General features: G+C 41.5%; 1 protein-coding gene across 2 annotated transcripts in view; it reads right to left on the bottom strand.

Annotated features, from left to right (window-relative positions):
* Nucleotides 1-16,287, bottom strand: part of LOC112224152 (eomesodermin) — a 20,917-nt gene extending 4,630 nt beyond the window's left edge. The window contains exons 1-5 of one of the 2 annotated variants that reach the window (XM_024387508.2): nucleotides 15,371-16,287; nucleotides 4,720-4,874; nucleotides 3,892-4,013; nucleotides 378-536; nucleotides 7-68 (exon numbers count right to left, since the gene is read on the bottom strand). In XM_024387508.2, coding sequence (XP_024243276.1) covers nucleotides 7-68; nucleotides 378-536; nucleotides 3,892-4,013; nucleotides 4,720-4,874; nucleotides 15,371-15,918 — 1,046 coding nt within the window. In that variant the 5' untranslated portion in view covers nucleotides 15,919-16,287. The remainder of the gene's footprint in view (nucleotides 1-6; nucleotides 69-377; nucleotides 537-3,891; nucleotides 4,014-4,719; nucleotides 4,875-15,370) is intronic. The other variant, XM_024387509.2, reaches the window with a different exon arrangement.

Here is a 16,287-nt window from a genome sequence, read left to right as displayed (position 1 = left end):
ACTCACGTGTCATAACTGTCCCGGAAACCTTTAGCAAAGGGGTTATGGTCTATTTTCAGCTGAGTGATCTGTGTAAGAAATAGCAGGAGACAGGATGGGAGAGGGGGCAAGGATAGGACAGACAGATCATTGGAGAGAGAGTGTGAGAGCGTAGATGCATTAGAAACAGAGAGAGAGAGGGAGAGAGAGAGATCACTGACTGCATGAAATAATTAATGAGGGTTACACACAGTTTCTTTTCTTATCATGGGAAAGTCTTCTGCTTTGGCACCTTTGTGCGAGTATACTTCTATTCCTAATTAAGTTATAATTGTCTATGATACGCTATGGAAAAGGGCACGCCCAATGAGCTGTTGAGATCAGGCGAGGTGACTCACGTCTGCATTTTGATAGGCTGTGACAGCGATGAATTGGTTCTCCGGAAAGATGAAGGTCTGGGCCTTGGTGGTGAGGAAGGGGTCCTCAGAACCATCGTCCTTCACCTCAATGATGTGCAGCCGCGGCTGGTACTTATGGAGTGACTGCAGCACGATCATCTAGGAGGGAACAGCACTGTAGAGTTAGTTATAGAAGAGCATTACGACCATCATAGCCTTAGGAAGTAGTGGGGGTGCTGCGGTATTTTTCCCTGTGGGAGGGGAGGGGGGATGCTGAGAATTTTGGGTCAAAGGGGGAGGGAGGCGGCGCTGAAACAAATGTGTTATCCGCGCTACAGATGGCTATATCGGTCTGCTAATACAGGACTAGTAAAGGCCCAGTGCACTACATTTGTGAGAACATACATACACACACACACACACACACACACACACACACACACACACACACACACACACACACACACACACACACACACACAGCGCATTCAGAAAGTATTCAGAAAGTATTCAGACCCCTTCACTTTTTCCACAATACGTTACAGCCTTATTCTAAAATTGATTAAATAATTATTTTCCCTCATTGATCTACACACAATACCCCATAATGAGGTAGAAAGAATTGTCCAGCTCCGAGACAGGATTGTATTGAGGCACAGATCTGGGGAAAGGTACCAAAAGATTTCTGCAGCATGGAAGGTCCTCAAGAACACAGTGGCCTCCATCATTCTTATATGGAAGAAGTTTGGAACCACCAATACTCTTACTAGAACTGGCCGCCTGGCCATACTGAACAATCGGGGGAGGCGGACCTTGGTCAGGGAGGTGACCAAGAACCCGACGGTCACTCTGACAGAGCTCCAGAATTCCTCTGTGGCGATGGGAGAAACTTCCATAAGAACAACCATCTCTGCAGCACTCCATCAATCAGGCCTTTTTGGTAGAAACCACTCCTCGCTAAAAAGGCACATGACAGCCCACTTAGAATTTGCCAAAAGGCACCTAAATGACTCTATGAGAAACAAGATTCTCTGGTCTGATGAAACCAAGATTGAATTATTTGTCCTGAATGCCAAGCGTCACATCTAGAGGAAACCTGGCACCATCCCTACAGTGAAGCATGGTGGTGGCAGCATCATGCTGTGGGGATGTTTCAAGGGCAGGGACTGGGAGGCTAATCAGGATCGAAGCAAAGATGAACGGCACTAAGTACAGAGAGATCCTTGATGAAAACCTGCTCCAGAGCGCTCAGGACCTCCGACTGTGGCGAAGGGTCACCTTCCAACAGGACAACAACCCTAAGCACACAGCCAAGACAATGCAGGAGTGGCTTCGGGACAAGTCTCTGAATTTCCTTTAGTGGCCCAGTCAGAGCCCAGACTTCAACACATTTGAACATCTCTGGAGAGACCTGAAAATATCTGTGCAGCAACGCTCCCCATCGAACCTGACAGAGCTTGAGAGGATCTGCACAGAAGAAAGGGAGAAACTCCCAAAATACAGGTGTGCCAAGCTTGTAGCGTCATACCCAAGAAGACTTGAGGCTGTAATTGCTGCCAAAGGTGCTTCAACAAAAGTACTGAGTAAAGAGTCTGAATACTTATGTAAATGTGGGGGCTGGTGCCAGGTTTACTTCAGATGTGACGCTTGGCATTCAGGCCAAAGAGTTCCATCTTGGTTTCATCAGACCAGAGAATCTTGTTTCTCATGGTATGAGAGTCTTTAGGTGCCTTTTGGCAAACTCCAAGTGGGCTGGCATGTACCTTTTACTGAGGAGTGCCTGATTAGTGGAGTGCTGCAGAGATGATTGTCCTTCTGGAAGGTTCTCCCATCTTCACAGAGGAACTCTGGAGCTCTTTCAGAGTGACCATCGGGTTCCTGGTCACCTCCCTGAACAAGGCCCTTCTCCCCTGATGGCACAGTTTGGCTGGGTGGCCAGCACTAGGAAGAGTCTTGGTGGTTCCAAACTTCTTCCATTGAAGTTTGATGGATCTCTACAGGTCAATTCCTTCGACCTCATGGCTTTGTTTTTGCTCTGACATGCACTGCAATCAAGTTGTAGAGACATCTCAAGGATGATCAATGGAAACAGGATGCACCTCAGCTCAATTTCGAGTTTCACAGAATTGGTTCTGAATACTTATGTAAATACGGTATATGTTTTATTTTTAATACATTTGCTAAAATGTAAAAAAAAAAAACTGTTTTTGCTTTGTCATTTTGTGGTATTGTGTGTAGATTGCTGACAATAATTGTTTTCTAAATCCATTTTACAACAAGGCTGTAACGTAACAAAATGTGGAAAAAGTTAAGTGGTCTGAATACATTCCGAAAGCACTGTGTATATATATATATATATATATATATTAGAGGTTGACCGATTAATCAGCATGGCCGATTAATTAGGGCCGATTTCGCGTTTTCATAACAATTGGTAATCTGCATTTTTGGAGGCCGATTATGGGCGATTACATTGCACTCCACGAGGAGACAGCGTGGCAGGCTGACCACCTGTTACGCGAGTGCAGCAAGGAGCCAAGGTAAGTTGCTAGCTAGCAAGCATTAAACTTATCTTATAAAAAACAATACATTTTAATATAATCACTTGTTAACTACACGTGGTTGATGATATTACTAGTCTAACTAGCTTGTCCTGCAAATAATCAATGTGGTGCCTGTTAATTTATCATCGAATCACAGCTTACTTCGCCAAACGGGTGATGATTTAACAAGCGCATTTGCGAAAAAATGCACTGTCCTTGCACCAATGTACCTAACCATAAACAGCAATGCTTTTCTTAAAATAAAATCAATACACAAGTATGGTATAGAAAATGGTATAGAGAGAAATAGTCCTATAATTCCTATAATAACTACAACCGAAAACTTCTTAACTGGGAATATTGAAGACTCATGTTAAAAGGAACCACCAGCTTTCATATGTTCTCATTTTCTAAGCAAGGAACTTAAACATTAGCTTTTTTACATGGCACATATTGCACTTTTACTTTCTTCTCAAACACTGTGTTTTTGCATTATTTAAACCAAATTGAAAATGTTTCATTATATATTTGAGACTAAATTGATTTTTATTTATGTATTTATTATATTAATTTAAAATAAAAGTGTTCATTCAGTATTGTTGTAATTGTCATTATTACAAATATATATATAAATAAAAATGGTCTGATTAATCGTTATCAGCTTTTTTTGGTGTATCGGTATCGGCGTTGAAAAATCATAATCGGTCGACCTCACATTATATATATATATATATATATATATATTTTTTTTTTCTCATTATTTTTAGTTTTTTTTCTGGGGGGGTGCACCCTCAGCACCCCTACTATGACGAACATGAAATACGATCAAAAGCACCATCAATGGAAAATATAATTTGGATAAATATTCCAACTACTGAACAAATACACAAAGAGCAAAAAAGCAACAACATAAAACATTAGGATTTTATGACATATTTAAATGACTTTCTGAGCATACTGTATTCTGTTACCTGTGCAACGTTGTTGGAGCTGCCCTTGTTATTGGTGAGCTTGAGCTTGCCAAACGACACCTCCTGCCTCATCCAGTGAGCCCCTGTGTTGGGAGAGTCTGGATGCATATACATCCTGTTCCCTATGGGAAGGAGTTAATAACAACATTAATGAAGCCTTCTTGAGCCCTTTATAAGTCTACATAAGCCTATATAAATGCTTCACAAATCATTTACAAGCAAATGCCCTACTACACAATCACAGCTCCAGTTAACATCGGCACAACAACATTCTAACCCGCCACCACATAATCGTTAGCTACCATGGCAATGTTACCACAGCTACCACTACACTGTAATAAGTCCGGGCCACACAGCCACCATACCTGCTATGACACAGGTTGACCTATTTCGATGACTGCAGTGCTGTGTGGTAGTTCAAATTGATGCTCTAACTCTCAAGACTCCTCTGGAGGAGTATTGGAGATTCATTGATTGTACCACTGTATGTCATTGATTGGAGCTGTATGGATGACAGAGAGTGTGGTGTGAAAATATTATAAACTGGGTGGATCGAGCTCTGAATAGTGATTGGCTGAAAGCCGTGGTTTATCAGACCGTATACCACGGGTGTGACAAAACCTTACTTTGAACTGTTCTAATTATGTTAGTAACCAGTTTATAATAGCTATAAGGCCCCTCTGGGGTTTGTGGTATACGGCCAACAGTGAAGCGCTGTATGCAGGCACTCCGCGTTGCGTCTATCTTAAGAAAAGCCCTTAGCAGTGGTATATTGTTCATATACCACAACCCCTCTGGCCTTATTGCTTAATTATAATACAATCATACCTGGCATGTTGCCCTCTGCTTTGCCACACTGGACCCACTTGCCTCCCTGGTACCTCCAGTGGTGCTGGTCAGCCAGGACCACGTCCACATACACATTGTAGTGGGCTGACGGGTCCAGAACGCTGATGTTGAAACTCAGGAAGGGGAACATCCTCCTAGAGAAGAAGAGAGATCATGGTCAGATGAGAGAAGAGGGAGATATATTTGATTAAAATACAACAAAAGAGGGGCCTCCCTGGTGGCGCAGTGGTTAAGGGCGCTGTACTGCAGCGCCAGCTGTGCCATCAGAGACCCTGGGTTCGCGCCCAGGCTCTGTCGTAACCGGCCGCAACCGGGAGGTCCGTGGGGCGACGCACAATTGGCCTAGCGTCGTCCGGGTTTGGGTGGGCCGATACTACTGCAAGCTAACCAAGGTTGCCAGGTGCATGGTGTTTCCTCAGACACATTGGTGCGGCTGGCTTCCGGGTTGGATGCGCACTGTGTAAAGAAGCAGTGCGGCTTGGTTGGGTTGTGTATCGGAGGACGCATGACTTTCAACCTTCGTCTCTCCCGAGCCCGTACGGGAGTTGTAGCGATGAGACAAGATAGTAGCTACAAAAACAACAGGATACCACGAAATTGGGGAGAAAAAGGGGTCAAATTAAAAATAAATTAAAAATACAAAAGATTTAGGGCAAGATTTAATTGAAAGGAAAATACCACTAAAAAATGCATTTCTTGGTATTTGTTTTATTGGTCCACTGTTGATACAGTCAAAAAGACTAACGAAACAAATAGCAAAATATAGTTTGAGTGGAATTATTCCATGATGAAACACAAATATGATACTGTATTGCTCTTTCTAATAACCTTATAATGTGTGGTGTACATGTTTTACCCCTATTATTCCAATGTGGATATACACAGTACAAACAATTGGAATTAAAATACACAAACATTTCTTGACTTGACAGCTTTTACAACACTACCATCAGAATGACTAAATCTACTTCGAGCTACAAATTGTACTACAATCTGAACCAACCCCAAGGCATCTTTGTCAGAAACAACATCGAGCAAGATAGAGAGGGGATTTCTTTTTAAAATCTCTGTGTGTGTTTCTTCTGTGTGAGGTCAGATGGCTGAGGGGCAGAGCGGGGTGATAGGAGAGGGAGGGCAGGGTGTTGTAGTGGAGGTGAATATTTAATATGGCTGTTAATAAAAGATGGGCCAGAAAGCAGCGTCTGATTGCTGGAGCTTTACTTGGTGAACTGATTTGATCACCGGGGCAGTCACTGAGGAGGTAACGGGGAGGTCAGCCTGTCCCAAGGCAATACAGTGGGGAAATGGAGGGTAAAGTTTGTCCAAAAACAGGAAAAACACACTCATACATACATAATGTACTGTAAAACACACACACACAGGGCTACCGGGACAGCATGGCACAACACAACCACAGGATTACTTTCTGTCGGCGTGGATTAACGGTCTCTAAGCCTGTGTACATTTTATAACCCCTTGCCCTTTGTCGCCCTGGCATATACACTAAACATATCAGTTTACACTAGGCTGTATATGCCTTCATTATGATACTGCAGGTTGTGGCTGTTTGAGATAAGCACAGGGTAATTGATGTTGCTTTGCTTTTGGCCTGCTGTTTTGATACTTCATAGTACCTGAGGCTATAGCTGTATAGCACTTCCAACGCAACACATAGACCGAGATAGTGTGCCTCTAGTGAAGGTAGATACTTGATCAGATAAGGCTGTGCCCACTCCTTAGTGGTTCAAAAAGCTGTGCTAAAAGCACACTTCCTTTCCAGATACTCTCACCACCACCACCAACTAGCCAACTCAGGAAACTACTATTATGGTGAGAACCTGAATGCAATTTCTGCTACGATATTCATCATTAATACTGAAGGTGCTTACGTTTTAGAGGGTTATTTGTTGGTTGACTACTATGGTGAGAATATGAAGGCAATTTCTGCTATAATATTCCGAATTAATACTGAAGGCACTTACTTGCTTTAAATGAAACCATGGTAATGTATGTAATGCTACATACACTGACAGCCCTGTCTACCTCGGTATGACAGAAGGGGCATTACCTTTTCCACTTGGTGTGAGCCTATAAAGTCAGCTCATTTAAATTCAGTCTGCTCGACCCTCAAGCTCTTTCAGCATTTAGCAGTGTAAAACAAGTGAGGTGTATAAAGAGACATTTCTTTTGGGGGCAAATGTTTGTTTGTGTGCGTGTGTGTGTGTGTGGGGGGGGGGGCAGAGGGCATCCACTCTGGAGGGTAACTCCTACTCCAATTGAGTGTGTGTGCATGGCATATGTGTGTATCTCACAGATTTCAATACCACAGTCAATTAGTCAAGGCAAACTGTACTCTGCTGAGACAGCGTTAACCTCTCCTCTTCAATGACAGACATTAGGGAACTCAAAGGATCTGTGCCAGAATACTATATAATAAATTAAAATGTATTCAGAAAACAGACCACCTTAGGTTGTGACATTGTTATAAAATCTGTTTGGTTTGTGTTTGTTCTGCATGCTTTTATGTGACAAGATGGAAGAGGCTGTCATATCTGTACGAGGAATGTGCCATTGACAAAACCCACACGAGACCTTACACACATCATACCCTATGGTAAGACAAAATACAATTGGGTGATATTTTTTCCTTTTACAGTAAATCTCCACACTGTTGGATATGAATATGTCTACCTGAATCATGGGCAGTCCAGTTCAACAATCAATCTCAAATCTCTGTGAAACCCAAGTATTGTGGCAGCTCCTTAGCTGCTAGGACATAACAGGTGATAGGTTTCTCCTTCCATGGCTGTGTTTAATATAAGTGAAAACAGACACTGGCACTGTTTGAGTCATGAGTGGAACCCCATTACCCTAAAACAGAAAACAAGAACACTGATAGCTGACATTTTCCTTCACTGATATTGTCAGACTTATTTAAACTGAGGCCTTTTATAGGAAATCAGAACTTGTCGAGAGGAAACCAAAAGGCGAGCCACAGAGATGTGGGGGAGGTTCAGGGGTTTTCATTATTGATTATGCAGGATGAGATCTGGAAACTTCTCTGGCTGAGTCTGAAAGGCAGAGAGCCTGACTGAGAGTGGGCAGCCACAGACTGGTGCCATGCCATGATTCCATGTCTATTGACTCCTACACTACTGTCTTTAGCCGAAACCTGTCTGGAAGGACAGGGACTGTGGTGCCACAGGTAGTACCTGTTCTAACTAAATCAGCATATTTAAGTCAAATACTTGCCAGACAGCCAATCATTCAACATGTGGGTATAGTTGGGAAAAACAAAGCTCAATGACAAACAAACATCGGCTGGGTTAGAGAGAAAGAGAAAGGGGGTAGCCCTGGGGATGTGAAGCAGAAGCCGGTGAGTGACTGCATATTCACAGGGGAGAAGACTTTTCTGCTTGAGTGCACCCACTGATTCAACAGGACAGGAGTTCAGGTCCAGTTTATGTCACCACACATGTACACTTGATCATCGGTGATGAAAACATGCCAGTCTACAGCTGCTGCTGGACACAAGGAGAGTATCACACTATTTATAGGCACCTATTCTCTATCCAATGGATCGAGGTACAGTACAGAGAACCTTTGTGTAGACAGACAACCGAACAGCAGCTCAGGAATATAGTCAGATGATGTTATTTGATACACTATGAAGATATGATTGATAATGTACTGTTTGCATTGGACTTTAGATATTGGCTGGACAGTAATTAAAATACACCGAATATATTCAAACAACAGATTTTTGCTGAAAGCATGAATTTTAGGAATGCACGATATATCTGTGAACATATCGGAATCGATGTCTAGTTTAACGCCCAATGTGCAAAACCGATGTCAAAGCTGACGTGCATATATAATGAAGGAACATGACGTAAAAACACCACGTAAAAATTCGCGCTCTACTTGCAACACACATCATTCCTAAACTAGCCCACAATGTCTGCTGTGTGGATCGAGCAGTCAACAAGTCAAGCAGTCATTTGAAAGAGTAAGAACATTTCAGTGAGAAAACGCATGGGCAAAATCCATTAAAGCCAAGATAATGGAATTCATTGCCCTTGACAATCAACCATTCTCAGTCGTGGGTGATGTTGGCTTTCGCCGACTGGTCGAGCACCGGTTAACACTACCAAGTGCTCTATTTTTCAGATGTTGCCCTACCGTAGTTACACAGTAATAGCCTCACTGCTATCAGCTTCACGATATACATACTGTGGAACGCCGTCTGGATCTTTGCGTGTCAAAAAAGATACAATAGCACTGTCAAAGATGTACAAAAAAGTCAGGAAACAAGTAAACACCGGCCACGAACGATGTGTTTACAATACCGTGTTGGTAATTAAGCATAATTTGTTCAACCGCAACTTCCGGGGTAGATAGCTTTAGCTTGGTACCAAGCTAGCATCAATACAACCAGCCTGAAAACAATGACCAGTAGAAACTGCAGTCATTTTCATTATTCTTAGCAATGATTTAGGAATCCTTGTGAGTAAGTATTCGCTAAGTTGCCACTTGTTGTTCGCCTATTGAAATTGAACTTCAATGAACTTCAATTCATGAAACTAAATAGCTAGCCAGCTACTTAACCCTGTGGCCAAAAGCAAGCATTATAAACAGCCAGCTAGCTTATGTGTTGTGAAGCTAGCCACAATAAGAATTAGGCACAATAGTGGAATTTGCGGTTTGCCTTCAAAATAAAAGTATGTCATTGACAGTGATGCAAATGAATACGAATAGTAAATTATGTCATACTTTATTTTGAAGGCTAACCTTAAAGTCCACTATTGTGGCTAATCCTTATTGTGGCTAGCTTTACAGATGGGTCCGACCACCATTAGTTCAAATAAGAACGGTCTTAAAAATTAGGGTAATTTTAGATGATGACACCTAGCCTTATAGTTAGCTAGCTAACTATAGCTATTGAAACAGATTATGTCGTTTTGCTATGTTTTTGGGGAAGAACACTGTTTGCATCCATGAGCTAGCTAGCTTTAAAAAAAAATGGCCAGCACTGTAGGTGTGCGAGACAACTTTACCAGCATCATAGCATACATATCGATGACTCATTGTGACATATGAAATACGAGTGATAGTGTAATCAATGTGTAATAACTACGTAAAAAAATGTATGAACGCGTTAAATTATTATGTGATGTGCAGTCACATTCAAGTCCTGATTGGTCAACAAGCTTACTTGACAAGTCAAATAGTGTTAAATAGTATATTTATAGACATGCAAAGACCCAAATGGCATTCCATAGAAATCCTGGTTGAGAATGAAATGACTGAACAAATGGACAACGAAACAGCACAGCAAGTATGTGAAAGAAATAGGTTTTGATTATGTTTTACTGGTAATGGGGACATACGTAAATGCCAACAAAATAACTTTTTGGTCAGTGTGGTGTGTGTGCGTGTGTGTAACCTTTATTTAACTATGCAAGTCAGTTGACGGACTACCCCGGCCAAATCCGGACAACGCTGGGCCAATTGTGCGCTGCCCTATGGGACTCCCAATCATGGCCGGATGTGATACAGCCTGGATTCAAACCAGGGACTGTAGTGACGCCTCTTGCACTGAGATGCAGTGCCTTAGACCGCTGCGTCCATGTGTTGCGTCCATGTGTGTGTGTGTAACTGTAGTAGAATGCTTAAAAGGCTGCTAGAATTGTAAATATCGGATATCGGTATCAGTTTTGTTTTGGCAAGGAAAATATTGGATATCGGTATCGGCCAAAAATGTCATATCGGTGCATCACTAATGAACTTCAAATCAAAGGTTTCTATGAGTGGGTGCCACCATACATGCAGGGCTCTACGGCAACGCAGACTTTTTTTAAATATTTTTTTTACAAGTAGCATGTGTGCGCCTAAGTTTAAAAATTGAGTCACACACAAAGAAATTTGTGCTCCTAAACGATTTTACTACAGTGTGAGTAAAATGGTCACACTGTAGAGGCCTGACATGCTCCCCATTCTCGACATCTTTCAAGAGGCGATGAGAACCTAAACATCAGAGCATATAGGAAGTACTTGGGTTAGTTCCTTCTGAAAAGTTGGTATTAGAGGTTTCTGCAAGACACTGCATACTTTATGTATGCACACACCAACATCTGTACAGGATGTGACAAGTTGTTTAAAAAGCCTAAGACATCAAAACCTTGAAATAGTCCTACTTCTGCTTCACTGGAGAGAGAGAGAGGTGGAGCATATATGCATTACCCAGACACAGACTAGGTTGCACTTGATGTTGACAGACACTGATTGCTATATCTCTACAAACGCTTATGTGCATTTTTATTTAACCCCAGTTTTCAGAAACACCTCGACAGCTACAGTAAATAAACCTAAAATCCTAAAACGTCCAACACTTTCTGCTACAGTGTCAACGGCCAACATAGTATTACTCCATGAACTTGAATAGTAATTTTTTTTTTTACAAACATTGGATTTATATAGTACTTTTATAGGACCAAAGACACTTAAAACCAATCAACAAAAACTCTACTTTATCCTTTGAGGCGTGTTCATTACTTGTTTATTTATAAATGGGCTATAAACAGTCAAAACACAATGGTTTAATTACATTGTGATTGATTGATCCTAGTTACAATGTTGAATGTTTAAATGTTTTTTTGGAACATATTAAGTGAGAAATATATACTTGATGTGTTTCTCACAACATTACCGAGATTCATTGAACCAGAGAGACAGAGATGTATTTTCTCTCTGAGCAGGTTACCATGATTCCCGTGAGTCTCAGGTTAGGGCAGAACTCTTCCTCTGAAATGGGCTGCCTACACTGTAAGAACTTACTCAATCATATCTCCGTCCAAGAAAACATCTTGCTATAGATCAATAACAGTTAGAGATGTCATCAAATTATAGAGTATTCAAAATTTGAATGCTACATCAATACAAAAAGCACACAACATAATGCTCATGTCTTCTTTGACAAGAGACGTTTCTGAAACCTAACAATGGCTGAATGCAGTTGTTGCTAAAAATGCATGTCTTGGTTAAAACCTCTTGAGTGTAGGGGGCAGTATTTTGATGTTTGGATGAAAAACGTACCCAAATGAAACTGACTATTTCTCAGGCCCAGAATCTAGAATATGCATATCATTGTCAGATTAGGATAGAAAACACTCTAAAGTTTCCAAAACTGTCAAAATATTGTCTGTGAGTATAATAGAACTGATATTGCAGGCGAAAACCTGAGGAAAATCCAAAGAGGAAGTTCCTTCTATTTTGAAAGCTCCCTGGTCCATTGCATCCCTTCCCTCCATTTAAAGGGATATAAACCAGATTAATTTTCCTATGGCTTCCACATGGTGTGAACAGTCTTTAGACATAGTTTCAGGCCTTTATTCTGAAAAATGAGCAAGAAAGATCACATCACGTCAGTGGATGGCTGGGTGCCAGCAGCGTTTTGCATGTGTGAGCAGCTTGGAGGAGACATTTTCTCTCTCTCTCCTATTGAAGAAGCTACGGTTGAAATATTATCAATTATTTATTGTAAAAACAACCTGAGGATTTATTATAGAAAACGTTTGACATGTTTCTACGAACTTTACGGATACTATTTGGAATTTTCGTCTGCCCCGTCGTGACTGCTCGAGCCTGTGGATTTCTGAACACAACGCGCCAAACAAATGGAGGTATTTTGGATATAAATATAATCTTTATGGAACAAAAGGAACATTTATTGTGTAACTGGGAGTCTCGTGAGTGCAAACATCCGAAGATCATCAAAGGTAAGCGATTCATTTTTATTGCTTTTCTGACTTTCGTGACCAATCTACTTTGCTGCTAGCTGTTTGTAATGTTTTGTCTGTTGAGAGAGATGCCATTACATAAACGCTTGGATAGCTTTCGCTGAAAAGCTTTTTTGAAATCTGACACGCCAGGTGGATTAACAACAAGCTACGCTGTGTTTTGCTATATTGTACTTGTGATTTCATGAAAATGAAATGTTTTAGTAATTTAATTTGAATTTGGTGCTCTGCAATTCAGCGGATGTTGACGAAAATGATCCAGCTAAAAGGATGGGTGCGCCAAGAAGTTTTAAATTCCAATCATGTTGAACCAGCACCTAACATAATCTCCTCAGTTATGTTTCTATCAGCAATCTAAGTACATGGTGGACCACTATCACAATCAATAGCAACCTCTCACCAACAGATATGGTTCCATTGCCACTGCCACGAGTCAAAGAGTCAGTGGTGGTGGAGATGGCTGGTCCAAGCCCATGTTAAATTAATTGGTCTTGTCTTACAGGAACACTTGAAAAGAGCAGGAGAACCCTTGCCCCTGCTGCATGCCTAGGGATTGCTGCACATTTCAAAAGGCCAGACTTGTTCTTCTGAGGGAATGGGATCCTCACTCCCTATACTCTTAACTGTACCAGAGAAGAGGTGTGAGTGAAGAAAGAGGGAAAAAAGCTTGCCTTCCTTCCTGGACTTCAAAAGGTGCCTAGCACCACTGCTCTGTGTATGGCCATCTGAAGCCTCGCTGGTGCCTGCTCTGCCCTTCACCCCATACCCCTCTCTTTCCCTTTCTTGCGTGCACTTGCATGCTCTCTCTATGTCTCTCTCTCTACAGTATGTCCTCATGTCTCTCTCTCTACAGTATGTCTCTCTGAGTCTCTCTATATGAGTCTCTGAGTCTCTCTATGAGTCTCTCTCTCTGAGTCTCTCTCTGAGTCTCTCTGTCTCTTTATGAGTCTCTCTCTCTGAGTCTCTATGTCTCTCTCTCTGGGTCTCTCTATGTCTCTTTATGAGTCTCTCTCTGTGTCTCTCTCTGTGTCTTTCTATCTGTGTCTCTATGTCTCTCTCTGAGTCTCTCTGTCTCTCTCTCTCTGTGTCTCTCTCTGTGTCTCTATGTCTTTCTCTCTGTGTCTCTATGTCTTTCTCTCTGTGTCTCTCTCTCACCCTTTCACTTGGCTCCATTGGAAGTGAGTAGCATTAGAGAACCCAATGGTTCCAAAACTTTTCTTTCACTATCAGTGGAAAATGATATCATGAGAGTAGCGTGGTTTGGTGGTAAGTCTGTTTACACATACAGTATTTCAATTCAATGTGCATGTGATCATTAATATCATGATTATGTAGGCATGTATGTTGCCTGTGCCTCTGTGTTTGCATGTGTGTGTGTGTGTGAAGGGGAGTGGCGGGGGGCACGGCAATATGTGTATTTCAAGATATGCATTAATTACTTTAATTATGAGCCGAGATGACCATGACCAGACTGACATTTTCCACAGGGTTATCTGCCAGGAGAGGTTATATCAAAAACTGACAAACGCACACACAGACATACACAGAGGCAAGCACCAATATACTGTAGGCCTACACAATCATGATAGTAATGATTCGAGTAGAGAGATGAATGCGATTGACAGAACCTGAACCAACTGTCACTGATTTAAACCATTACAGAGAAGTGGGAGTGTTCTTTTAATTTGGAATAAGGTTTTATTTTCATATTTACCATTGTAGCAGCACAAAATTGCATTTGAAACAAATAGGAAAATGGTTCAATTAGAGACGGCGGATTATGCCAGCGTGGTGATACACTCGGCATGCACTTCAGGGAGTCAGGCTGAAGTATCATAATGTTTTCCAGCAACAATATTTCCATGATATTGTGGCTAGTATTTATGCTCCTCATCATAGCACATTTGACTCAAACCAGCGCATGAGAACTTGGATTGCTTTGCCTAAAATGTTCATGATAAGTTGCACAAGTTAAATCAGTTAGAACATATAATTTTAAAAAATATGCAAAGAAAAACTAGAAAAATATGTGAGAAGCTCACAATGTTGGAGTTTATTTAAAGTTAAGCTTAAATAGCATGCAGATTTCATGATGGGCAAAAAGCAACTAAAATAGACAGCTAGTTTAACATGTAAATTATTATGTTTTGTGCATCATATGAATTAATATCTAATAAACATGCCTGCATATTTTTGAGCACTTTGTTAGTCTGTAGCGGGTCAATAGTCTCATGCCGTTCTGGATTCATTCTTATAGGCCCAATTAATTTTCGTGTGACATACTCGGCTTTGGCAGTTTGGCACACACTGATATGGCTAACATTATGTAGCCTACACATACAATGTTTATGAATGAGTTTGAGGAAAACATGAGCAATGCACCAAGGAACAACCTTCCCTGAATTTCTCACCAATGATTAGCTCACATGTTCTCATGCCTTGAGACCTGTCAAAAACTTTTTAGCGCGATTGACCTAGGCCTACAGTACCTATGGAAGGAACTAACACATTTTTCTGGTTGAATTAATGTTGTTTCCACCTCATTTCCACCGAAAACAATACGTGTGATGATGTTGTATCAAAATGGAAAACTGATTGGATTTGAAAAAAATCATCAAAGGGATTTTTATTTTTTACCAACGTTTAGCTTAAATCTATTGTCATGGTGTCATGTTGAATTCACGTTAGTTGACAACTCAACCAAAAAAATACATTTGGAACTGACGTCTGTGCCCAGTTTATTGTCATTTGGTGTCTACATCAGATGCTATAGGCTTATAATAAACAGGCAATAACGTTTCCCTCTGAGGGAATTTGCTTTTTTTACTCACCGTCCCTGTTTCGTTATGATCATTTCCGTTTGGTATTTGTGGAACTTCGCCCACAGAGGATAGTTGTTGAGGAGAGCCTGCGTCTTCCCGCACACCTGTAGCCCAGGTAATGGGTAGAGCGGAGTGCGAGGGTACCCGTGTTGAAAGGGTGCGGAATAACTCTCTGGAGAGGCAGGGTAAACTTCTTTGCTAGTTGTCGAGAAACCTTCGCCTCCCGTCGGTAAATAAGTCTGTCCCATTCCGTTTCTAGTTGGCGACCTGACACTGCTGAAGTGGCAGCTATTGAGGGGAGTTGGTGAGTAAAACCTCCCGGGTTGTGCTCCGAAACCTGCCACAGTTTGGTCTGCGTGGTATGGCAGTACCAACCCGTCTTGTCCGTTTTGAATTGCGTCTTGGTAATATAACCTGGTGTCCTGAATTCCCATTTTGAACTCCGCTAAATCCTTGCTGCGTTGAAGGTGATTGTTGATATCGGAGTCTTTTCCGAAAGTTTGCGTATCAGTCCCATTCAACATACTGAGATAAAGATTGGGACCTATGCCGCCCATGTGCAGCCCCAGTCTCTGTGTATGCGCAATGTCATAGGTTCACCGTGCCCCGTTTGTTTCAAGTCGAGTGGAATGAAAGCGCGTTTAACGATTTTGAGATAAAGGCACACAAATCAACATTTCGTCCACCTACCGTTTTTTGTTCACCCAATAACTAAATAATACGTTCTAAAGTTCATAGAACAATAGGTCTATCGACTTCTGGAAAACGCACCCTCAATTTCAATATATCAAGAAATAGGCAATATCTTTAGTAAAAGTCACGGGTTAATGATTTTATCGTTAACCTTCGGAAATAATTGCCTTGTCTTTTTTTCCAAGAGTCCCTACCAGTGTCTCAAACACATGCCCTGCTTCCTAACCTATGAT

Source organism: Oncorhynchus tshawytscha, linkage group LG25, assembly GCF_018296145.1.
Source record: "Oncorhynchus tshawytscha isolate Ot180627B linkage group LG25, Otsh_v2.0, whole genome shotgun sequence".
Classification (NCBI taxonomy): Eukaryota; Metazoa; Chordata; class Actinopteri; order Salmoniformes; family Salmonidae; genus Oncorhynchus; species Oncorhynchus tshawytscha.
The sequence above is the reverse complement of the archived record's forward strand: the minus strand, read 5'-3'. Positions and strand labels throughout refer to the sequence as shown.